A 27,284-nucleotide genomic window follows, 5' to 3' on the forward strand; every position below is an offset into this window, starting at 1 on the left:
GCTTCTTGCATTCCTATGATGCCAGTAAGAAAAAAGATGACTAGAAAATTCAGATGAAAATATACAGAGCTAAGAACATATGAGGGTATCTCAAAAAGTTCATGGAAATGGAACTAAAATAAAAATTCATGTTGGTGCCCAAAATTTTTGAAATTCATGCATATAAGGGCTCTTCAAAAAGTAACAGCAGTACATATTATGAAGAAATACATACATACATGGATTACACTTTTTTGAACTAACATAAAGCTTTATCTTTTAATAAAGTATCCTGATATAAGGCCTACTTAAAGAACAAGAAAGGATGACCTGGGTAATAAAAGAGTTTCTTTATGATCTCTGGATAGGAAAGTTTCTTAAGTACAACATAAAAGCACAAAAACTCCCTTCAACTTTAATAACTTCAACTACGTTAAAATGAAGAAAACTATATCCAAACTTCATAAAGAAAAAACATAGTGCTAGAGCTGGAAAAGATATTTTTGTTTTATACAACTGAAATGGTCTAGTCTCCATAAATGGAACTTCTAAAACCTAGTAAGACAGACTACTCAGTTAAAAACAAAACAGCACACTAAAGTTTGAAATCAGATGCTCAGAAAAGATATTCAAATTGCAATAACTATAGGAAAAGGTTCTCAACTCCATTCATAGTGAAGGAAATGCAAATCAAAGCCATCTGATTAGCAGAACTTAAGTCTGACAAAATTCAGAGTGAATGGGACTCCAGAACAATGGAACTCTAATGCCATATACCTTACCATGATTATTTCACTGTGCGTATTTACCCATTCCTTTAATGAGGCAAAAAGATTTCTAGTTATGAAAAAAAATCCCACCCATAAGTTACACTTTTTGTTTTAGCTCTTATGTTCCTAACACTTCTAGTAAAATCATAAATGATAAAAAGCATTTTATAAAACAGTGTGTTTTACTATTTGGATAGCTGTCACATCGTTTTATCAAATCAGTATTTGTCTATCCATAATTTTCACTAAATCATAGTTCTAGTCCTTAAAGTCAGGGTGCCCCACTTTGAGAATCATTTGGGGAACTTCTTTTCTATAGCAAGCATTTTTAGTTCAGTACTTTTAAGTATACTATGTTACCCTCCTACTGGGCATGCATATTTTTTTATACTTCCAACACTCAAGTGCATTGCAAGGTTCCCTGCTCAGCAGTTTATTTAGATTGCTTTCTCTTTTTCTTGGTCATGAAATGTCAAGTTGTTTAGAATTCAGAATTAGACTCACACTTGTCTGTGTAGAAAGTTCTGAAATTTGTTTTCTAAAATACAAGTTTCATTCAGTAACTCACATTCTTTTTCCTTATTTCAGGTATCAGCAAAACTTTTCCATTAGGGTCAGATAGTAATTAGTATAGAAAGTTATAACTATTTAACAATGCTGTTGAGCACAAAAAGCCATAGGTGATTAATGGCAGTAAGGAACTATTGTGTTTTAAAAAAAAATTTACAAACACAGGTGGCTAGCAGACTGTGGTTTACCTCCTTTGCTTTATATTTTTAACCATAAGCAGATGCTTACTCCCAGATTTGTCACCTTGTGTCACTAATCCATTTAACCAGAACTTGACAAAGATCTAAGTTTCTCGTATGTAAAAGAGGACAGTCAAGGTCAATGCTCAAACCTAAGAAATCATTATAAAGAAATAGTATGCATAAAATGCATACATAACGATCATTTCTTAAGTATTATTTATAATAAAGAACTGGAAACAAATTTACAGGAATTTTCATTTTTAAAAAGTAAACTAACGATAACTCTGCAAATAAACTCAATTCAGAAAAGGCAGACACAAAGATGGGGTATTTTCCTAAGTGTAAGAAGGTAACTGAAACAATGCCTAGGACTTTGTATCACGGGGAAAACATCTCAAAGAAGTAATAATGGAAATAGTAAGATCTAATATTCCATGGGACTTTTTGCATTTGAAATTCTATTAATTTTGTTGAAGAAAATTACTATGAAGGAAAATTGCAGCTAGTCTTAGAAGTCCAGCAGATAGCTGTTAGGTTGTCATCCATTTATAGTACATCAACACTGATCTTCAATAGTAATTATTGCTATTAAAATGCTCTTATATAGGGGTCAGTGCTGTGGTATAGCAGGTTACACCATGGCCAGCATGGCCAGCATCCCATGTGAGCACTGTTTTGAGTCCCAGCTGCTCCACTTCTGATCCAGCTCCCTGCGATGCACCTGGGAAAACTGCATAAGATGGCTGGGGGGCCATGGGCCTGTGCACCTATGTGGGAGATCTGGAGGAGGCTCCTGGCTCCTGGCTTCAGCCTGGCACAGCCCTGAACGCTGCAGCTATTGGGGAGTGAACCAGCGGATGCAGGAACTCTGTCTTTTCTTCTCTCTCTTTGCAAACTATCTTTCAAATAAATAATAATTTAAAAAATGCTCTTATGTAATGTTTCATTTGATCTATAAGAATTTTATAAGTAACGATTTCTCCAATAAAATAGCCATTTCCAGGATTGTTTCAAATAACTCCAAACTTGAAAAGAGATGAAAAATTAAGCCATTCTCATTTTAAAAAATTCTCAAGAATGTATAAAAATATTCCCCTACAGAGGCCGGTGCTGTGGTGTAGTGGGTAAAGCTGCTGTCTGCTATATGGGTGCTGGAGTCCCGGCTGCTCCACTTCTGATCCAGCTCTCTGCTACAGCTTGGGAAAGCAGTGGAAGATGGCCCAAGTCCTTGGGCCATTGTACCTGCGTGGGAGACCCAGAAAAAGCTCCTGGCTTCAGCCACCTGGCCATCTGGGGAGTGAACCAGCGGATGGAAGACCTCTCTCTCTCTCTCTTTGCCTGTCTATAACTCTACCTTTCAAATAAATAAATAAATCTTTAAAAAAAATACTCTCCTACAGTATGAAATTTCCACCTTTCATAAGAGTTATCTTTTTTTTTTTTTAAACAAAGGGATATGTGTTCAACACCTAAAATTCACCTTCCCTGATTAATTCATTAATTAAATGGCATCAGTGAGGAGAGTCTTACCCCAAGAAAATTTTCACACGAAGTTCTTTTTTGGTCCTTGAGATTGTCTTCAATGTTGTAATTTCCGCATCAAACCAAAAACCTCTTTTTCCTGGATTTTCTACATTATAATTAACCATTACCACATCACCAACATTTAGTTCATTCCATTTTAAAATGGTTCTAGCTCGTGGTCGAAGATCCTTTACATTCATTTCTACAGTACCACTTTCTGGATATCTGAGGAGAGAAAGAAAAAACCACAGAACAAAGATTATGATTACCACCAACTAAAATTATATACAATGTACATTAAAACCTAATTTTCTCCTTAATCATCAAGGATAAAAATGTAAAGGTTTCAACAGCCTTAAACAGTGAATATATGAATATTTCTTATTGGCCTCTCACCTGCATTATGATAACATATGGATTGGTTTCTTAAATGTGAGCATGAACTCTTGTCTTTACCCCTAAGCCTTAGACATGTGATTCTCTTCATTGCTTGCAGAAGTGTTAATCCCATGTTCAAGATCATATCTGAGGGGGTTATACAGTACTTCTATAGAACTGACTTTATGTGGCATTTTTACTCAGGCAAGTATTTCTACTATAATCTGGATATTCTGAATGGGAGATTATTTTCTTAATAACACTTAAATGATAAACAGTCATGATTTTAATTCCCAGAGTAAAACAATTCTTTTAAAGTTGTAGTAAGACACTCATTGGAGGGGGCAGAGGGTAAAAGACTGGTAAAAACAAATTTTTTGCTCAATATGTTTTTAACCCAGGTTTAAGAATTATTTTCATAGTACTCAATGTTAGCTTCTCCCTGACCTTGTAAGCAGCTTATTGAGTTCTGTCATTTAGTTCATGCATAATAAGAACATGAAGCTAGCATGTTCCAATAGCCTTCATATTCCCAGGAAGAGAAAGATTCTTACATATACCCAATCTCCCTAGCAATGTAAAACAAACCCCAAGTTTTCTATTTATTAGAAAGTAGAACCATGTAAGAGAATTGTACCAGAATCTTGGTTTTATTCCTTCTAAAGCTTTAGGTTCGGTTCAAATTTAGATATGAACAAACTTAAAGGAAATAAAGCTAACTTCTGGGTATCATCGGGTCAAATACAACAATGTTACAGTCCACACTGGCTTCCATAAAGTTTACATCTGTTGCCTTTATAGATTGCTATGTAGTAGAGGGAAAAAGAAATAAGTAACATCTGGTTCCTGCCTTAAACTCAACCTGGGGTAGGTGTTGTAGCACAGTGGGTTAAGTCACTGCTTGGATGCCTGCAACCTATACTGGAGTGCCTAGGTTTGAGTCCTACCTCCTCTTTGGATCCTGATCCAACCTTCTGCTAACGCACACCCTGGAAGGTAGTAGTTGGTGGTTCAAATCAGGTCCCTGCTACCCACATGGGAGGTCTAGATTGTTTTTAGATCCTGGATCCTGCCTGGACCAGTCTCAGCTGTTGCGGGCATTTGGGGAGTGACCCAGCAGATGGGAACTCTCTCCCTGTCACTCTTTCAAATAAACAAAAACAAACACCACCATCACAATCCACTGAGGTAGGCAAACTATTAAAGCAGTGATTCTGAATATGTAGTCCCTCGACCATCATCATCTTGGAATATGTCAGAAACACATTCTTCAACTCTATTTCAGATCCTGAGTCAGCAAGTCTGGAAACTAAGTCCAGCAATCTTTTTTAAATCCTCTCAGTAATTTCCAAGGTTGAGAACACACTGTGTAATAGGAATACAGGAGTAATTAATTATCATACGCTTGTGTGGCAGTATTCACAAGGTAGAGAACAAAGGAAGAAACCTTTAACCCTTAGACAACCAAGAATGATTTAGTCAAAATCAAAGTGAGCTTGAAGTTGGAAGCAGCTCTTTTAGGTAGTCATGATTCTTTCAAATCAAGAAAGAACTATGCAAGCCTAGGACTCTCATAATATAGCTAATTCATTTAGAATAAATAGATCCTAATCCTATGTGGGATTTCTAATTAATCACTTGATTTAATCAAGTCTCTGTCTTAGTTAATTAGGGGTAAAAAAACAATCTCAGATTGGCAAGGACCTCAGAGACTATCTGGCCCGTTTATCATGATTCTCTTCAACTAGCTTTTGAAAAAATCTATCAGCCTCTGCCACTCTAAAAGTGTCTGTCATCCTCAATCTTCTTCTCTTCTAATAAGCTTTTCTTAGATTTTATTTATTTATATATCTTTTAAAATGTATGTATATTTAAAAGGCAGAGTGTGAGAGAGAGGGAGAGACAGACATCCACTGTTCACTCCCCAAGTGGCTGCAACAGTCAAGGATGGGCCAGGGTAAAGCCAGGAACATGGACTCCATCCAGGTCTCCCACATGGATGGCAGGGACTCAAGTACTTGGGTATCCTCTGCTGCCTTCCCAGGCACATTAGCAGGAAGGTGGAAGGGAAGAGCAGCTGACACTCAAACCAGCATTCTGATATGGGATGCCAGTATCACAAGCAGCAGCTTAACCCACTTCACCACAACACCAGCTCTATCAAAAAAATTAATTTCCTTCAACTCATGTGAAAGGTTTGAATCTGTTTATCATGCTGATATCTTCACTCACAGTATTCTATTTTCAGCCTGTCTAGGTTTAGATCCCCAGTGCAGCTTATTCCTATGATATATCCCTGGGAAAGTCACTAAAACTGTGATTATTCCTCAACTATAAAATGTATCCAATATAAATAACCTCACACATTGGTTTTGAAAACTAAAACAAGAAAACCTTTAAAGTGCTTAAAATAGTATATGATAAGGTAAGTAAATGTAGTCAATATTTTGTCATTATTACAAAGAAATAAAACTAAAGAAGGAACCTGGCAAATCCAAAGTCAAGTCTACAGCTATATTCTTTTCCTTCCATTCTGATACTATTTTTAATGTCCAAAATTAAATTTAGAAGTCTCTAACCTGGCCGGCACCATGGCTTAACAGGCTAATCTTCCACCTTGCGGCGCTGGCACACCAGGTTCTAGTCACGGTTGGGGCACCGGATTCTATCCCCGTTGCCCCTCTTCCAGGCCAGCTCTCTGCTATGGCCTGGGAAGGCAGTGGAGGATAAGCCAAGTCCTTGGGCCCTGCACCCACATGGGAGACCGGGAGAAGTGCCTGGCTCCTGCCTTCGGATCAGCGCGATGTGCCAGCCGCAGCGGCCATTGGAGGGTGAACCAACGGCAAAAAGGAAGACCTTTCTCTCTGTCTCTCTCTATCCACTCTGCCTGTCAAAAAAAAAAAAAAGTCTCTAACCTAACATCTGGTGTTTACATGCTCACATTGTTTCACAAGGTTTGGTCAGAAAAATAGTTACATTTTTCTCAACCTATAAAATAAGGAAATTATACTAGGTGTTTTAGGGCTTTTCTAATTCTAAAGTTGGATATTCATTTCCTGTATCAATATTCTTAAGGAAATGTATGATGGAAAATTTATTTTAGATGAGATTCCTTCCTCTACTGTAATGTGAGTTTAACATAATCATTCTGTATGTTTTTAAAATAACATATTAAAAGCATATTTCAACAGCAAGAAATTCTCCCTTTCTTGTTTATCAAAGCTAGATACCCAAATGAAAATATTTTGAAGAAAACAGAGTACCTAGAGAAAGTTTTTAAATTATATATTGTGTTTACAGAGATTAGTCAAATTAAGTCGTTTCCTGTATCAGAGCAACAGAATTGAAGCTATTTTTTGCACCAGAACTAAATTCGTACAGTTTCAGAACAGAATTTTATAGATTACACATATACACTCCATATGCACATATATGTATATAGTAAGTCTGTGAAATGAAAGTCATGAAAGTAAAGTGTATATTTTCCAATTCTAGGCAGAGATGTTAACACAATTGTTGTAGAAACAAACAAATATAGAAGAGAAACTATAAAATTAAAGTCAAGAACATGTCAAGTGCTCAGATATTACCTAATATTCTCTTCCTGGGCATCTTTGTCTATACATATCTTAACACCTATATAGTGATGATTCCAATGCTCCACTCTTACCCTGACTTTTCAGATTCATATATTCAATTGTACCTCAAAGTCAAAGCAGTCAAATAAATTCTACCATCTGTTGGAACTCAGTATTTGCTAGAAGAGACCCTTTACCCTCTCAAACTTCAGTTCCTCTTATAAAGCTTCCATCCATTCTAAGTCCCCCTTAAAATATTCTGTTAACATCTGTTTTTTTCTTTTATTTCTCATCTGCTGTGTTAACTAACACCTCTTTAATGTAACTCTACCCACTTAGTTATGATCTCAATTTCTCTGATTACTGCCAAAGCCCAGCACATCTCTGTCTTTAGCATCACACTTCTCAATCTTTACCATAATATGCCAAAGTGAAGATTCTAAAATATTGATCTTCTTAAAATTTTATGAAGTTTGATAACAATCTGTTGATAAGACCGTGGGCAAACAGGTACTCTCAGATATTGCTGCTATGAATACAAAGCTGTGCCCTTTGCTCACAGAGGAGAATCTGGCAATAGTCAGCCCAATTACTTACACATGTTCTTTTTGACTCGCATTCCATGTCTACTACTCAATCCTAAACATACACAATATCACTTATAAAATTTGCACTATTTGTAACAGAAGAACTAGAAACAATCAAATGTTCACAATAGGAAACCATTTAAGATAACATGGTAATATTATATAATGGAAAATTATACTCCTACAAAAAATGAAAACTAAATGCTATGGAGTGATCTCTAGAATACATTAACTCAAAAGAGCAAGATGCAGATAATATGTGTAGTGTGCTATTTTCTATCAAGTGTATGTATGTATGTGTAAATCTGAGTACAAACACCAGGACAGGGGCTCAATTTCTCTTAGTGTACTTTGTTTTGGAGATTTAAACACGGAACTATGTAACATTTCACAAAACTATAAAACAAAATCATCAAAATGTCAGAATCTTTAAAACCAAAATGAAACAAAAGCACACAGGAGAGACCAAATGGCGGAATAGGGAAGGGGCTTATTGCTCTAGTCTAAGGGAAGATAGTTTTAAAAAGAGTGGAGAGAGTGCAATCTCAGCATAGAGTTAGGGAGGAAACGGCAGAGAAAACTCCACGCAAATTAGAAGGACACTGTGGATCTACATGGAGGGTATGGATGCATACAATTCAGAACCCAAGCAGCCCAGAGCCTCAGCACCAGTTTTGGAGAGTAAGGTGAGACCAAACAGCAGTAGCCCAAGCCACTGGCGATAAAGCTATGTGAAGAGCCTGTTGTGAGTCTGGCTTGGAGGAGCCCTTTGGGGGACAGTTTATCTGCCAACCTAGAGGAAGAAGGGGGGGCACATTTCTTTCCTCCCAACTACCCGGCACCGGCATCCTGTAACTAGCCGAGAGAGAGCAGGCACCATTTTGGACATATATAACAGCTGTGCCAGCTTGTGTCCATATAGCAACCAGCAGAGAGGAAACGCCTGAGTCTGGCTGGGAGAACTGACAGGGGCCTGGGTACTCAAGACTGTGGGAGCCTTGTGTGCTGGGACTGTGAAAACACTGTGGCTATGTGGGAGGGTGCAAGGTGTGGCTGGGTCTTCAGGTAGTCACTGTTGGTGGCTTCACACGCTTGGGGCTCCACAATTCCCTGGTGAGGGTCATTTCTGCAGGATCCATGCTTACACTAAGGAATGCACTGATCCTTTGTGTGGCTCTTGTGGAAGCATGAATGGACATTATACCCACTGGGCTAGCAACCAGGCATTGGTCTCGTTGGAGGAGAGGACATGAGCATGAGACTACACCATCAGAGCAAATGAAACCTGCCCTCTGATTTAAAAAAAAAAAAAAAATCAAGCCCAATTCGGGTATCACCTTGAACACTCCCTTGCCTCTGGAGCACTGCACAGAGCTCCCAGTCCACATCCAGCACATGTCTCTGGGTATTCACTGGAACAGCAGATACTCTACTAAGCCACAGAGGCATAATCCAAAGAAAAAAGCCATCACGGGGGCAGAGGAGGACCAACAAGTATCTCCACAAATGCCTTAAAATAAATGCAAATGAAGAAACAATAAGGAAGACAATATGATGCTTCCAAAGGAACACAACAACACTTCAATACTAGAATGTGAAAATGAAGAAATTGAAGAAATGCCAGAAAAGGAATGCAAAAATTTGATAACATTACTTAGAAGTAATCAGAAGCAAATCCATGAATTAAAGAAATCCATGATATGAATGAACATTTTTCCCATGAAATTGAGATTTTAAAGAGAAATCAAAATGAAATATTAGAAATGAAGAATTCAATAGATTAAATAAAAAATGTGGTGGAAAGCCTTAACAACAGACTCATCGAGGCAGAAAAAAGAATATCAGAGCTAGAAGACAAATCTCTGGAAAATGTACAGTCAGACCAAAAACAAAGGAAGAAATTAGAAATTAAAAAACAGTGCTGGAGATCTACAGGATACTATCAAACGATCCAACATGAGTCTTAGGAGTTCTTGAAGGTGTGGAAAGAAAGAATTGATTAGAAGGCCTTTTTAGTGAAATAATTACAGTAAACTTTACTTATTTGGAGAAAGAAAGGGACATCCAAGTACAGGAAGCACATAGAACTCTTAATATACACAACCAGAAAAGATCTTCACCACGACATGTTGTAGTCAAACTCTCTACAGTAAAAAATAAAGAAAACACTCTATAATGTGCACAAGAGAAATGCCAGATTATTTTCAGAGGATCTCCAATTAGACTCACAGCTGACTTCTCTTCAGAAACCCTACAGGCTAGAAGACAATGGCAAGATATATTCCAAGTCTTAAGAGAAAAAAAAAAAATTGTCAACCCAGAATACTATAACCTGCATAGCGCTCATTTATGGGTGAAACTGAAGTAAAGACCTCCCATAACAAACAGAAATTGAAAGAATTTGTTCAGGGGCCAGCACTGTGGCACAGTAGGTTAATCCTCTGCTTGCAGCTCCAGCATCCCATATGGGTGCTGGTTCTAGTCTTGGCTGCTTCTCTTCCAATCCAGCTCTCTGCCATGGCCTGGGAAAGCAGAAGAAGATGGCCCAAACCCTTGGGCTCCTGCACCCGCGTGGGAGACCTGGAAGAAGCTCCTGGCTCCTGGCTTTGGATCGGCACAGCTCTGGCTGTTGCAGCCATTTCGGGAGTGAACCAGCAGATGGAAGACCTTTCTCTCTGTCTCTCCCTCTTACTGTCTATAACTCTATCTCTCAAATAAAAATAAAATCTTTTTTTTTTTTTAAAAAAGAAAGAATTTGTCCAGCCTTACAAAAGATGCTTAAGGACATGATACACACAGAAACACAGGAACATGGCCATCACTATGAAAGAATGTGAAGGCAGAAATTTTCCCTGTAAAAATACAAAGGAAATCCAAAGAAAACAACAGGAATATTTATGGAAAAATAGCAGGGCCAAGTTGTTACTTATCAATAGTCACCTTGAATGTAAATCGCCTCAGCTTTCCAGTTAAAAGACACAGACTGGCTGAATGTATTAAAGAACAAAACTCATTTATTCGCTGCCTACAAGAAAACCAACTCACCAACAAAGATACACACAGACTGAAAGTGAAAGGATGGAAAAAGATATTCTATGCTAACAGAAACCAAAAAAGAGCTGATGTAGCCATCCTAATATCAGACAAAGCAGACTTTAACACAAAAACTGTTAAGAGAGACTACATAGGGCACTATGTAATAATTAAGGGATCTATTCAACAGGAAAATGTGACTATTGTAAACATGTGTGCACCTAATTACAGTCACCTGGCTATTTAAAAGAAATGTTAAGGGATCTAAAGCAAAAACATGAACGCTAATACAATAGCAACAGGGGACTTCAATAGCGTACTTTCAGCAATAAAGTTAGATGAACCAGACAAAAAATCAGCAAGGAATGGGGCTGGCACTGTGGCACAGCAGGTAAAGCCACCGCCTGCAGTGCCAGCATCCCATATGGGTGCCAGTTTGAGTCCCGGCTGCTCCACTTCCGATCCAGCTCTCTGTTATGGACTGGGAAAACAGTAGAAGATGGCCCAAGTCCTTGGGCCCCTACACCCATGTGGGAGACCCAGAAGAAGCTCCTGGCTTTGGATCAGCACAGCTTCAGCTGTTGTAGCTAATTGCAGAGTGAACCAGTAGATGGAAGACCTCTCTCTCTCTCTCTCTGTATAACTGACTTCCAAATACATAAATAAATCTTTACTGAACTTTCCATCCTATAGCTGCAGAATACACATTTTTCTCACCAATACAGGGAACTTTCTGTAGGATAGACCACATGCTAGGCCATAAAGCCAAGTGCCAGAAAATTCAAAAAAACCGAAATCATACTATGCATATTCTCTGACTGCAATGGAATGAAGCTGGAAATCAACAACTTAAGGATCTCCAGAACATATGCAAATACATGGAGACTGAACTACAAGCTCCTGAATGAACAGTGGGTCAAAGAAGAAGTCAAAAACCGTTAAGGAACAGGGTTTTTCTTAATATACCATTTATTGAACTCTTAGTATAGTTAATCTTCTGTGCATAAAGTTAATTGAAAAAAGATTTTAGTAAAAAATAAGAATGGGAATAAGAGAGGGAGGAAGAAGGGTGGGATAGTGAGTGGGAAAGCTGGTACAGTGGAAGAATCACTATGTTCTTAAAATTGTATTTATGAAATGCATTTAATTTGTATACCTTAAATAAAAGGTTTCTGGGGAAAAAGGAAAAAAAAAAATGAGAGCATAAAATTGGTGACAACTATAGAGAGGAACAAGTGATTCGAAAACACACTAAGTTGACTAAGCCCAAATGAAGTATTTCCTAAGAATAAAAAATTTTCAAAAGCTTCAGTAATCATATGTTTGCAATATGACTACTGTTAGTCTGAAAACTACCATATGAATAGGATAAAGGAAATCAGAGGTAATACTTTCAGGAACCATGATTTTCAGGGTAGGAAAAAAATAAAATAAAATTAAGGAAACTAAATTATAATCCTTTAAATTTAAACTTCATGGTATATGTAAGTATTTCCTAGTTCTGTCCAATGAAAAGACCAAGAAACACAATAAAACAAGTACCAATGAACATCTCCAACTAAGCAATACCACTGCTATTTTAAGTAAAAGTAGCTGGGCTCCTCAAGCAAAAGGTTGAAGCCTTTGCTGTCCACTATGGTGCCAGAGAGGGAACAGAAGACTACAGACTGAATGGCCCAGGACACTGCCTCTGCTCCCCCCTCAGGAACACAGGCTTCACTGGCTCCCCTCTAACTACCTGTGGGGCCAAGTCCTGGGGCTGCTACTGTGACTATGCATAGGACTGCTGGATTCTAGCCCAAAATTTAAAAAAACAAAAAAAAGGTTGAATCCAGGACTGGAGCATCCTATTATATACCAAGACACAGAAAGTACTCAAAACCACCGTGTCATGTTCAACCTGGGAGAAATCCCATAAGTTAGAAATAGGCCAATCTGGGCCGGCGCCGCGGCTCACTAGGCTAATCCTCCGCCTTGCGGCGCCGGCACACCGGGTTCTAGTCCCGGTCGGGGCACCGATCCTGTCCCGGTTGCCCCTCTTCCAGGCCAGCTCTCTGCTGTGGCCAGGGAGTGCAGTGGAGGATGGCCCAAGTGCTTGGGCCCTGCACCCCATGGGAGACCAGGAGAAGCACCTGGCTCCTGCCATCGGAACAGCGCGGTGCGCCGGCCGCAGCGCGCTACCGCGGCGGCCATTGGAGGGTGAACCAACGGCAAAAGGAAGACCTTTCTCTCTGTCTCTCTCTCTCACTATCCACTCTGCCTGTCAAAAAAAAAAAAAAAAAGAAATAGGCCAATCTGGACACCAAAAATAATCACTGGGCTAGATTACAACAAGTGTTAAAATTCATTGTAAGGGCCGGCACCGCGGCTCACTAGGCTAATCCTCCACCTGCGGCGCCGGCACACTGGGTTTTAGTCCTGGTTGGGGCGCCGGATTCTGTCCCGGTCGCTCCTCTTCCTGTCCAGCTCTCTGCTGTGGCCTGGGAGTGCAGAGGAGGATGGCCCAGGTCCTTGAGCCCTGCACCCACATAGGAGACCAAGAGAAGCAACTGGCTCCTGGCTTCGGATCAGCGCGGTGCGCCGGCCACAGAGCCATTGGGGGGTGAACCAACGGAAAAGGAAGACCTTTCTGTCTCTCTCTCTCACTGTCCACTCTGCCTGTCAAAAAAAAAAAAAAAAAAATTCATTGTAAGGTCATACTACTTAAAGTCAAAATCTCACTGGTAAACCTTTGGAGAGCGCTAGGGAACTCTGAAAACTAAAAAAAGGTGAAGGATTCAAAGCTACCTTTCATAGGTTGACAGTTGTATAAAAAAATTCTAGCTAAAAATAAAGAAATAATAGGATGAATGATTACCATATTTATACACTTAATAAGATAGTGTTATATAACAGTTGCTCAAAACTAGTACAAGTTGGTGGCAAATTTTACTACAGATGGATCAAGCTGACAACAATGGAATCTTACAACAACAAAAAAAAAGGAGACAGAAACAGAGAAGCAGATATTAACTTTGGTATAAACACTCTGACAGGTTTTTAAAATGCTATGATTGAAGGTCATCAGCTAACTGAACTACTTGCAGTTCATCAGTAAAGTTCTTTCTTGAAGGCAGAACCAAGCAGTGTACCAACCATGGCTGCTAAAGCCAGATGAAAGGCCATTTACAGCTGAAATTATATAAGGTGTGAGAGTTTTTTCTAAATAATCAGGGACCTGTTATAAATAAAACAAAATTGGCTCCAAGTTGGTAAAGGCTGAAGCTAAATGATGAGTTTGTTATGTATGCTTTCAATTCCTACATGTTTAAAAACCTTTACCATTAAAAATAAAACTAATGGGGCTGGCGCCGCCGACAGCAGGTTAAAGCCCTGGCCTGAAGCACCGGCATCCCAAATGGGCACCGGCTCTAGTCCTGGCTGCTCCTCTTCTGATCCAGCTCTCTGCTATGGCGTGGGAAAGCAGTAGAAGATGGTCCAAGTCCTTGGGCCCCTGCACCTGCATGGGAGATCCAGAAGAAGCTCCTGGCTCCTGGCTTCGGATAGGCACAGCCCCAGCCGTTGTGGCCATCTGGGGAGTGAACCAGCAGATGTAAAACCTCTCTCTCTGTCTCTATCTCTCTCTGTAACTCTTTTAAATAAATGAAATAAATATTTATAAAAAGTAAAATTACATTAAAATTAACATTAGGTAAACACAAAAGGCTCTTCCCATTTTTATAAGTTTTTTGTTTCCATGTGTACAGAATTGAGAAGGTGGGCTTACATTGACAAGAAGCAAGTCAGGGCCAGTGCCGTGGTACAGTAGGTTAATCCTCCGCCTACGGTGCCGGCATCCCATATGAGCACCAGTTCTAGTCCTGGTTGCTCCTCTTCCAATCCAGTGCTCTGTTGTGGCCTGGGATAGCAGTGGAGGATGGCCCAAGTGCTTGGGCCCTGCACCCGCATGAGACTGGGAAGAGGCACCTGGCTCCTGGCTTCGGATCTGCGCAACTCTGGCCATGGCAGCCATTTGGAGAATGAACTAACGGAGGGAAGACCTTTCTTTCTTTCTGTGTCTCTCTCTATCTGTAACTCTACCTGTCAAATAAATAAAAAGAAAAGAAGCAAGTCTCCTGCCCTAGCCCACCACAAGAGGTAATCACTTTCAATTCTTAGCTATTCCTTATTTATCCCCATATTTTGAAATACTCTTACAGCCTTCTTTTTTGTTTTTTCACTGCTACCCTTTATTTCCCATATACAGTGCACTAGCTTCCAACCTCCTCTTCCTTGTATTTACTAACACTTACAAGGCACTACTCTAAGTGGTCACGTAGGCACAACTCTTTTTTTTTTTTACAGGCATAGTTAGTGAGAGAGAGAGAGAGAGAGAGACAGAGAAAAGTTCTTCCTTCCATTGGTACACCCCCCAAATGGCTGCTACGGCTGGCGCACTGCGCCAATCTGAAGCCAGGAGCCAGGTGCTTCCTCCTGGTCTCCCATGTGGGTGCAGGGCCCAAGGACCTGGGCCATCCTCCACTGCCTTCCCGGGCCACAGCAGAGAGCTGGCCTGGAAGAGGAGCAACCGGGATAGAATCCGGCACCCCGACCAGGACTAGAACCCAGGGTGCCGGTGCTGCAGGTGGAGGATTAGCCAAGTGAGCCGCAGCGCCAGCCACAACAACTTTTGAGAGAGGCAGGCACTATCTGCCACCACTTTGAGGATGACACAAACAAGTTAAATTATTTGGATAGTACTAAAAAGCAGGGACATGGTTCGAAGTCTGACCATCTGGCTCCATAATCTTAACAAACGTTGGCAAACTTTTTCTTTCTCTTAAGCCTATTATACAAACCATGTGGTTTGTAAAACCATTTTTTTTTAATGTTGATGAAAGTATCCACAGTTACCTTTTAACTATGTTTCCTTTCTTCCACAGTTTTATTTTCCTTCAAATACCTAACAGCTATTTTCGGTCGCTTAGTTTTCTATGTAGCTATCATTAACTTATGTGCATTCTAAACAGCTGTTAATTCTATGTGCAAACATTTCAGGTATCTAATAATCTTTTGGGCTTCAAAACATCTCATCTGGAGCCCTGTGTCCTATTCCAACCTGGACAGCTTCCTCTGTAGCTCTAGGCCTGTCTATTGTACACCTGTCATTCTGGGATCTGTTTCCATTTACTTCCTGTGTTGAGTCCTATTTCCTGGATACCAGGGTTTCTTGGTTTAAACTCTTAGTAGGTTACGTGTGGTTAAATGCTCTTCAATACAAATTAACAGACTGCCTGCCTTGTTCACAGTCCTATTCCATATGCTTAATTCTAAATTTCCTAGTGAATCTCAGGCTGAGCCTTCCCAAGCTTCTCCATTGCAAATATATTTGCTTGCTTGTTGCATTCCTAGGTTTCAGCTTTCTCTGGCCTTCTAAGACAGGTATTATTCATCTGTTAGTGTTTCCCCTTTCTAAATTTTGTTGTTTTCTCTTGTGTTTTTGACTTCTTTTCTTCTTAGGGATTTACATAACTTTTTTTTTTACTTTTATTCTAGGAGTGTGTAGGAAGGAGAGGAAACAAACAACTAAATCTGCCATGTTTAACTGGAAAATTATGTTTATCTTTGTTTCATTTCTTTCTATTCACTGTAACCTTCTATACCATAACCATTCTAATCTCTCAAGAAGTCCCAAACTTCATGCTTCTTTATCCTTGGTATCCTTCCTGTATTCCCTCAGAAACATAAAAATATCTTCTCTACCTTGAATTTTCAAAGCAGGGGTGCTTAACTTCCAGCACAGCACTAACGTTTTTTTTTTTTTTAATTTGACAGATAGACAATGAGACAGAAAGGTCCCCCCCTTCCATTGGTTCACCCCCTAAATGGCCACTACGGCCAGAGCTACGCCTATCCGAAGCCAGGAGCCAGGTGCTTTCTCCTGGTCTCCCATGCAGGTGCAGGAGCCCAAAGCAGTTAGGCCATCTTCTGCTGCTTTCCCAGATGCATTAGCAGGGAGTTGGATAGGAAATGGAGCAGCCAGGACTCAAACTGGTGCCCATACGGGATTCTCATGCTGCAGGTGACAGCTTAACCCACTGTGCCACAACACCAGCTGCCAACTTCTTTCTATACTATCCTTGAATCATCAATATTGCCAGTCCTGGCCAATACCGGACCCTAAGACCCATTCTTAGTGTTGGTTCAATTATCCCTTACTGTAGTAAAAAACAGTGTGATGGCTCATTTGCAATAAGTAGAGTTGGCGGGTTAGCCACAACCATCAGAAATACAAAAAAAAAAGTGAAGATTTAGAGACAATCTACTTTTTTTCCCCTTAGAGGAAAGTTTATTTAATGGACAAGTAAAGGAGGCAGCAGGAAGTACTACTTTTGAGCTACTTTTGAACTCTTCCTAAGTATCTTGGAAATCTGAACTGAAATGAAATTCTTTTATACAACCTTGCGAATGAAAAATAGCAATTTTGGGATTTTTAAATTTTTACACTTGGTAACAGTGATGGCTTGTTTAGAGTTAGATTTATAAGAACTTTTGCATTAGGATTTTTAAAATGAATAAAGGATGGGGCCAGTGTTATAAGACAGCAGGTTAAGCCGCAGCCTGTGACACCAGCATCCCATATGGGTACTGGTTTTAGTACTGGCTGCTCCACTTCTGATCCAGCTCTCGGCTAATGTGCCTGGGGAAGCTGTGGAGGATGGCCCAAGTGATTGGGTATCTGCCCGCACATGGGAGACACAGATGAAACTCCTGGCCCAGCCCAATCCTAACCACTGCAGCCATTTGGGGAGCAAGCCAGCGAATTGAAGATCTCTCTGTCTCTATCCCTGTAACTCTTCCTTTCAAATAAATAAATCTTAAAATAAATAAAAATGAATAAAGGCAATAATTTGGTGTTAGAATCTAGGCCCTCAAGGCAAGTTCTTAACATCATTTTCATTGAAACATTTTTAAACATTTTATTGGGAGAAGACAGCTGGGGAGAGACTGCTATTGAACCTGAGATTTCTTCTTAGGGAGATAAAAATGTTCTAAAAATAGTTTGCGATAATGCACAACCTTGTGAATATGTTAAAAACATTAAATTACACTAATTAAATGGATAAGCTGTTTCTAAGTTATCCTAAGAAAGCTGTTCAGAAAGTATTTCTACCTCCTTCTAATGGCTGTTGCACTTCATGTTATAAAATACTTTCTAAAAATACTGAAAAAATATATATGTATCAAAAAATCTAATATAAAAGAGGAAAAGACAGAAACCTGTACATCCTAAATTAAGGCACATATTAGGATACTGCAAACAAGCCACTTAAGAGGCAAAGATGACTGAGAGTTAAAAAGCTCTTAATTCATTAGATTACAACCACTAAACAGAAACAAAATAAAAATGTAATGGTTTGAACAATATCTCTAAATGACTTCTTCAGAAAGACTAATCTGGAAAAGGAAGGCTTTGCTTCTATAAATGAAAACAAGAATGAAGTCCTCAATAGCATGAGCACTTACTCATCATACTGGATATGATAAATAACGTCTTCATCAGCAGCAACAGAGTCTGAATTAGACGTAGAGGGTACATTGTCCAATTTATTTGTGTTCTCTTTGGAATTATGATTTATATTTCCATTAGTCCTTTTATAAGAACTGCCATTCTTCAGTGGAGTTTTGCCACGTGAATGTCCATCAGAAGCTCTAGTAACACTATGTATATGTGCTTCAAACCAAGCACCAAGGCCGACATCTCTGGCATCCACCAATTCATTTACCTAAAAAGAGTTTAAAATTAGTTAATGAAGCTTAATTTTACCTACTGCTTCAAAAACCTTAACACAACTCAAGTTATTTGAGTGCTATCATGGTAAACAGTATTTGCAGCTATTCATGTTTAAAATGAGTAAAGAGATTACACCAAACTAGTCTTTTTAGGTTGTACTTTCTCAAAACTGGAATTTGCCAATATAAAAATTAACTTCCCTCTTAATTTCCTTCAATGAAACAGGCATCTTTTTCACTCCTTTATCATGTCTACCCTATATTTTAGAAAACGCAATTTTTATATAACCAAGAGTCATTCTGGCAAGTCACCCAACGAATATCACTAAAGGTAGGCCAGGATTTTATTGTGACTGTGTTGTCTGTTCTAAAATTTCTCCATAATCCTAAAAATAATATACACAGTCCAACTAGAAAACAGTACAGTATTTTAAACAACTTGAAAATTGGAGAATTATGTATAACAACAAAGGGAAGAGCCTAATGAACCCTGGAGCCCATTTATATAAATGGTGTTAAGTCCTAGTTGTAGTTAGTAACTCAGCAGGAAAAATATTCATTTACCACTTCAAAGAACAGAGCTGTAAGATACAAAATGGATATAATCAATAATAGTGGATGATCAGATTATAAGCCAAATAATCTGATAAAAGAAAAGAGTATTAAAAAAATAGGTGCATTGGAGAATTAAGAGTTAAGAAATGGAAGCAGACTGAAAAAAATCCTCTCCTAAAAAATCTCAGGACACTGGTCTAAAATGTCAAGGCTCTTTCAGGACAATAACCAAGCAAGATCTCCCCAACTTTTTTTTTAAGCCTTGAAAAGAAAAAAAAAATTATTAACACATAAACACAAGATCATCTCATCAAGCTAGTTCTTCCTTGAGAGTATAAGAGACCATTTAAAAGTGTCTAACATAATTCTGACAAATAGTATAGCTAGGGGTGAAGCTTATGTTCTTGCCATTATGCCAAGCAGCTTGATATTGTAGACAAGATAGATAAGTAGGAACTCCAAAGATAAGTGACAAATCTATAAGTTATTAAAAAATATAAAATGGTTTCAAACCACCAACCTGACATAGAAGGTAGACACAGTATAGAAAAAAAAAAGTATTAAATCAGTACCAGAAAAGGTACAACATTTGACCAAAAACAGCTTACGTAATAAACAAGGTAGCAATGAATAGCTTGAAAAACACATAAGCCGGCGCCGTGGCTTAACAGGCTAATCCTCCGCCTTGCGGCGCCGGCACACCGGGTTCTAGTCCCGGTTGGGGCGCCGGATTCTATCCCGGTTGCCCCTCTTCCAGGCCAGCTCTCTGCTGTGGCCCGGGAAGGCAGTGGAGGATGGCCCAAGTCCTTGGGCCCTGCACCCGCATGGGAGACCAGGAGAAGCACCTGGCTCCTGCCTTCGGATCAGTGCGATGCGCCGGCCGCAGCGGCCATTGGAGGGTGAACCAACAGCAAAAAGGAAGACCTTTCTCTCTGTCTCTCTCACTATCCACTCTGCCTGTCAAAAAAAAGAAAAGAAAAAGAAAAACACATAAGAATGAAGAGTTCAACAGAACAGGAAAGGACCTAAAGGCCAACCAGGTTATGTCTGACAATGAATCAGAGACAGAACACATTTATATTGCATAGTTCCATGTATTAAACAGACACAGGCTCTTTTCTTTCATAATAATCACTGACCAACTTAGACATTTAGGCTCCTATAAGCAATCCAGCTGAAACAACAAAAAAACAATGATAAGGTTCATGATACTTGGGAGATAAACTGAAGTTATTACTCTTTCACAGCAAATCAAAACGTAGGAGGTTTAATATGTAACACTACATAAATCTTGTAGCAAAGAAAGCAGAATGTATTTGACATTAAAATGGTAACTGCACAAAATACAACAATGTAAGTGTTACCATGGGCAGTAACAGGTATAAAGCAGCACTGAATTTGACAGCAGGTGTTCATTCTAGCTGTTAAGATATCATGTCCCATGCAGGAGTATCCGGGCTCAATTCCCTGCCAGATTCCAGCTTCCCACCAATACAGACCCAGGAAGACAGCAGTAATAGCTCAAATAATCAGGTTTCTGCCACCCACATGGAGACATGGATTGAGTTCCTGACTCCTGGCTCCAGCACTGGCCCACTTCCTGCTTTTTCTTTCTCCTTCTCTAGCAAAATTTTAAAATAAAAAAAATATTAAATTTGCCCATCAAATATATAAAACCAGCAGACTTCCAATATCTGGATACCTCAATGTTGGCAACACAATTAGACTTAAGAGTCACCTAAATCAACCTGAGATACTGCCATTGTTTAAATATACATACAACAAAATGTCACAAGGTATGACCTTCTTTGAATAAATCTATACTCATAACTGGTAACAAGAACTTCAAGCCTTACTGTCTGTACTATCAACAAAGTGAACCACTCACAATAATGTTTACAAAATGAGTAGAAGAAAAATGCTCTTAACTTCAAAGTTTTTGCACATCACACAGACACACTAAATGAGGCCAAATTAAATGAACTGAACTGCATAGAAGAAGCTAAATCTCTTATGTAAAGCCAGAGTTTTGATAGCAATTCAGAAGAAAAATACTTAAGCCTGCATAATTAATATAAAAACAGAGGATACTGCCATGGTAACCTAAGTAATCTAACAGAAGTTAAGAACTGAAGTAATTAGTCAAAAGAAAAGACAAACATACAGAGCCAACCTAACAAAAGAGGAAAACAATTTGCGAGGGTGAATGTTTCCATTGTACCCGCAAGATTTTAATTTATAGAGGTAACTGAATGACACCATAGAGACGTGAATGCCATTGAAAAAGTAACATTTCTCAAGAGAAGGGCCCCTGTGATTGGGGCAGGGGATTGATTTGGTGTTTCAGCGTTAGACAAGGCAAGTGTGGTTGGGGAGTATGGATTCCCAGTTGGTTGTTTTGTGCATGAAAAGCAATCTACACATAAGAACTGATATGGCCATATTTAGTAATGTTCTTCCATGTCTAATTATTTGATTTGATTTTTTTTTTTTAAAAATGAAGTATGGAAGGCAAGGAAGAACAATTAAGATAAAACAATATTAATGGCAAATATTTGAGGGCTTAACATTTACTAGGTACTTTTTTTATAATTTAATTTTTAAAGATTTATTTATTTACTTGAAAGTCAGAGTTACACAGAGAAGGAGAGGCAGAGGCAGAGGCAGAGAGAGAAAGAGGTCTTCCATCTGCTGGTTCACTCCCCAATAGACCGCAATAGTAAGAACTGGGCTGATCTGAAGCCAGAAGCTTCTTCAGGTCTCCCATGCATGTACAGGGGCCCAAGGACTTGGGCCATCTTCTACTGCTTTCCCAGTCCATAGCAGAGAGCTGGATCAGAGGTGGAGCAGCCGGGATTCGAATAGCACTGCAGGAGGCAGCTTTACCTGCTACACCATAGCACCGGTCCCCTATATTTCTAAATACTTTCTTGGTTTGCAGACAAAACCTAGGTTCAAGTCCTTCCACCTACTACTAGGTGTAACCTTGAAAAAGTTAATTTCACTTGTCCCAGACTCATATTTTATAGTATATTCAAAAAAAAATTCATAGAATGTGCCAACCCAGCAAGTATATAGTACACACAAATAAATCATGTCTCCATAAAATAGCAGTATTTCCAATGTTTAAACTCATTAAAACTCACAGTTTTATTACCATACTCTGCTAGAACATAGGTTTCTCCAACTGTGGACATGATTCATACCATGTTTCTTTACAAAGTTATAAATAAAAACACAATACTGTTTCATCTACAAAGAATTCAGAAGCCAGAGTATTAGGGCTGCATAAACAGAGTAATAAGTTAAAGGTTAACAATAAGATAAAGTTAATAAACAGTAAAGAAATGATTATCATAGAAGCTCGGGTAATGGTCACTACTACAGAAAAGGGAGTTATATAGGAGAGGTCACAAAGGAAGTTCCTGAAGCTTCTGCTTTTTTTTTTTTTTTTTTTTGACAGGCAGAGTGGACAGTGAGAGAGAGACAGAGAGAAAGGTCTTCCTTTTGCCGTTGGTTCACCCTCCAATGGCCGCCGCGGTAGCGCGCTGCGGCCGGCGCACCGCGCTGTTCCGATGGCAGGAGCCAGGTGCTTCTCCTGGTCTGCTATTTTTTTTTTAAAGATTTATTTATTTTTACTTGAAAGGGTTACACAGAGAGAGAAGTAGAGGCACAGAGAGAGAAAGATTAGTTTTCCATCCGCTGGTTCACTCCCTAGTTGGCCGCAACAGCCAGAGCTGCGAGGATCTGAAGCCAGGAACTTCTTTCCGGGTCTCCCATATGGGTGCAGGGCCAAAGGGCTTGGGCCATCTTCTTCTACTGCTTTCCCAGGCCACCGCAGAAAGCTGGATAGGAAGTGGAGCAGCCAGGACTCAAACAGGCACCCATATGGGATGCCAGCACTGCAGGCGTTGGCTTTACCCACTACACCACAGCACCAGGGCTTCTGCTATTATATTTTTTAATTTGGGTAGTGTTTATAGATAATGACTTCATAATATTTTATTAAACTCTACTTTTTACTTTGTCTAAAACATATCATAATCAAAAAAGTAAACTATGAAGTATTGCAATGTGGACACAAGGCACATTATAATATCCTAAAATATCAACGATTTTTACTTAAATTACTGACAATTTTCTTCTTTCCTGCATTTTTTTTTTTTCTTTTCGACAGGCAGAGTTAGACAGTGAGAGAGAGAAAGAGAGAAAGGTCTTCCTTCCATTGGTTCAACCCTCAAATGGCCACTATGGCCAGCGCTGTGCCGATCCGAAGCCAGGAGCTGGGTACTTCCTCCTGGTCTCCCATGAGGGTGCAGGGCCCAAGCACCCGGGCCATCCTCCACTACCTTCCCAGGCCACAGCAGAGAGCTGGACTTGAAGAGGAGCAACTGGGACAGAATCCAGCGCCCCAACTGGGACTAGAACCTGGGGCGCCAGCGCCACAGGCGGAGGATTAGCCAAGTGAGCCATGGCGCCAGCCTCCTGCACTTCTTACAATGAAAAATGTTCAACATTATTGCATGTTATGCTAAACCCTAAAAACTTACCATCACCATCCTGTTTAACATTCATTTAGGCTGGGATGGAAGCTATTTCAAAAGTACAACTTTACTGAGTCATACAAAGACTCCACATTCTAAAAAACAAAATTAAAATCAGTGCAGGTATCAAAAGTCCATACTAGCAAGTGCATTTAGCCTAGAGGTTAGAGATCTATATCCCTTACTGGAGTACTTGGGTTTAGTTCCCTGCAGTTCCAGCTTTCTATAAATGCAGACCTGGAAGGCAACAGTCATTGCTCAAGTAACTTGAGTTCCTGCTATCCACATGGGAGATCTGGATGATGTTCCCCGTTTCAGCCCTGGCCCAGTCCCCAGTCATTGTAGGAATTGGGAAAATGAATCAACAAATGGGAGTATACATTCTCTTTCTGTCTCTCTCTTGCTCTCTGCTTTACCTACTTCGTGGGTTGTATGTTGGGGATGGGGGAAGACTAAGGGTGTTTATCTGTCCCTCCCCTCCCTCCTCTCCCCTTCTCTGTGTCTCCCTCCCCTTCTCTCTCTTCTTCACTCCTTGTCTCCCTCCCCCTCTTCCTTCTATGTTTCTTTCTCTCACTCTATCTCCTTCTTCCCCTCCCTCCTTCCATGTGTGTCTCTCTCCAGTGTCTTTCCCTCTTTCTACCACTCCTCATCTCTGCCTCTCTTCCTGTCTGTCTGTCTACCCTACTGTGCATCTCAAAGAACAAAAACAAGTCCCACCTTTCTTCAGAAAACAAACTCTAGTTCTTAACCTACAACAGCATGATTCAATTAATGTTTAGTGTACATTGACAATGGATGAAGTCAGCCTCTTCACAGTCTTCGATAGGCCCTTCAAAAGTGCTAGTTATCTTGTCTCTTGTAACAACATATGAGAAGCTCTAAAACTGACCAAATATTGTTCAAAGTTACCAACAGAACCAAGCAATAATGATACTGGGTAGTAACTTCAGATTAAAACTTCATCTTGTTGATTATTTTTTTAAAACTTTTATTTAGTAAATATAAATTTCCAAAGTAAGGCTTATGAATTACAATGGCTTCCCCCCCCCCATAACTTCCCTCCCACCCACACCCCTCCCATCTCCCGCTCCCTCTCCCATTCCATTCACATCAAGATTCATTTTCAATTATCTTTATATACAGAAGATCAATTTAGTATATATTAAGTAAAGATTTCATCAGTGTGCATCCACACAAAATCTTATATTTAATGAACGGCTTAACCTTGATTAATCTCAGATCTGCAGATAAATAATGAAAAATTCATCTTCATAAAACATTTATGCATTCACTGCACAAAACAAATCAAATTCAAAAGAAGCTGGTTCTAAACTATAGCCAGAAAGAAGGTAAAAAGTAATAATAAAGCTTAAGTCATACAAATGACTGAATAAATGGGGTAAGAGACATCTCCCATGCTGACAGCAGCAGCATACATAGCTCCCTGCTCCTTAAGTGGGGGCCACACATGACAACTTCCTCTTGAAGAGTACCGTATGGAAGAGAGATGGGTTCTTATTTAAAAATGGTGAGATGTTACAAACACTGCCTCAGCCAGATGATTAAGTTAATACCTTAATGATAAAAAACTTAGGTTATCTTTAACAAACAGACTATTCTGGCACATTTTGTAGACAAGATGAAGTGAAATCAGCAATTTACTTTAATGATCTGCCTCCCCAAAACACATAAATCCAGTCCAATGATAAGGAGAATAACAGACGAATCATAGTAGGGGTAATTTTTTTTAAAACTACCTGGCCAAACTTTTAAAAGCTGTCCAGGTAATCAAAAACAGACAAAGTCTGAGAAACTGTCCCAGCTAAGACGACTGTGAGGAGGCTTGACAACTACAAGCAGGATGGCATCCTGGAACAGAAAAATGATGGACATCAGGTAAAAGTAAGGAAATATAGCTCATTAATTCTAGCAAATATACATACTACTCTAAGATATTAAGGAGAGCACTGGAAATGAGGTATTTGAGAACTCTGTACTACCTTTGCAATTTTGCTGTAAACTTACAAGTGTTCTAAAATAATCAGCTTATTTAAAAAGCAACAATGTAAAAACAAAACAAAACAAAACAAAACAAAACAAAACAAAAAAAAAAAACAAGTACTGGTATTGCTATGGTTTGTCCTCTCTGAAAATTCACTCCTACTGTATTTAAGAAGGTGAAAACTTAATCCAAGTATGTTGATTAGAGGTAGGACCATTACTAGGTGAACAGAATTTGTTAAGATCACCAAAATGGAGCTACCATGACTGAATATTGTTAGCTTTCTAAGAGGGAGAGAGACCACACACGTGTGTATTCCCTGTCTCTTGTCACAGGATGTCCCCTACCACCTTGGAACTTTGCCAACGAGGCCATCACCAGATGATTAGGGTGCAAATGGAACTGTGACTCAAAATAAACCTTTTTTCTTTATAACTGCTCCAGTCTGTGGTGTTGTGTTGTTAGCCAACAGAACATAGACTAAAACATATATTTAAAGAGGGACAAATCAACAGGAGATGAATAAAAAAGGCAAGTTATGCTTCTGCTGCCAAAAATTCTGTCAATTGTGAGCAGTATATTGAGTACTGCTCTAACTTAAATGTCTTCATTTATTCCCAGATTCTACCTTTTGTTACTGCAAATTTTTTTCTCCTCTACTAATGCAATGTAGCAAAGAAAATTATTAATCTCAGTATTACCTTTGAAACCTGACCCTTCATAATGTTCTTTTTAATATTTATTTGAGAGGCACAGTTACAGACAGAGAGAGGGAGAGACAGAGAGGTTTTCCATCTGCTGGTTCACTCCCCAAACAGCTGCAATGGCCAGAAATGGACCAGGAGTTTCCTCTGGGTCTCCCACAGGGGTGCTTCTTCCCAGTCTCTCATGCAGGTGTAGGGGCCGAAGCACTTGGGCCATCTTCCACTGTTTTCTCAGGCCATTAGCAGGGAGCTGAATTGGAGGAGCAGCAGCTGGGACTCAAACCAGTGCCCATGTGGGATGCCAGTGCCACAAGCAGAGGCTTAACCTAAGCCACAGCACAGGTCCCTCTTCATAATTTTTTTTAAAGATTTATTTATTTATTTGAAAGTCAGAGTTATACACAGAGAAGGAGAGGCAGAGAGAGAGAGAGGTCTTCCATCCATTGATTCACTCCCCAATTGGCTGCAATGGCCGGAGCTATGCCAATCCAAATCCAGGATCCAGGAGCTTCCTCCAGGTGTCCCATGGGGGTGAAGGGCCCAAGGACTTGGGCCATCTTCTACTGCTTTCCCAGGCCACAGCAGAGAGCTGGATCCAAAGTGGAGCAGCCAGGATTCGAATTGGCACCCTTATGGGATGCCGGCACTGCAGGCAGCAGCTTTACCCACTACACCACAGCTCCACCCCATCATAATGTTTTAAGGCATTTTCTCAGCCTTTCCAGGTGTCCATAAACAGTAACTCTGCCTTCTCTAATATGTACACTTCATTTTATTCTCCTGCCTAACTGCATTATCTAGCACTTCTAAAAAGATGTCAAATAACAGCAGTACTAGTGGTTTCCTTGTGTGACTCGTGTCTTCAATGGGAATGCTTCCGGTTTCTCTCTACCATTTACATGATGCCAACTATGCCTTAACATATTCACCTATTCCATCTGTTCCTCTTGCCAAGGATTTTTTCTTTTAATTAGGAGTGGATTCAAACTTGTATTTAGATGCAGAAAACATTTTAAATTAGAAAACTTTTCTTTAGTTTTTTAATACAATGAATTATGCTAAAGCATTTCACAGTAATGAACTATCCACATTTCCTGAAAACAAA

The 27,284-nt window shown here is 39.5% G+C and overlaps 1 protein-coding gene across 1 annotated transcript in view; it reads right to left on the reverse strand.

Annotated features, from left to right (window-relative positions):
* Positions 1-27,284, reverse strand: part of UHRF2 (ubiquitin like with PHD and ring finger domains 2) — a 96,077-nt gene that overhangs the window by 58,666 nt on the left and 10,127 nt on the right. Inside the window, exons 3-4 of the mRNA XM_062208274.1 lie at positions 18,108-18,367; positions 3,032-3,250 (exon numbers count right to left, since the gene is read on the reverse strand). Of these exons, the coding sequence (XP_062064258.1) occupies positions 3,032-3,250; positions 18,108-18,367 (479 nt within the window). The remainder of the gene's footprint in view (positions 1-3,031; positions 3,251-18,107; positions 18,368-27,284) is intronic.

The sequence above is a fragment of the Lepus europaeus genome, chromosome 12 (assembly GCF_033115175.1).
Source record: "Lepus europaeus isolate LE1 chromosome 12, mLepTim1.pri, whole genome shotgun sequence".
In the NCBI taxonomy this organism is placed as follows: Eukaryota; Metazoa; Chordata; class Mammalia; order Lagomorpha; family Leporidae; genus Lepus; species Lepus europaeus.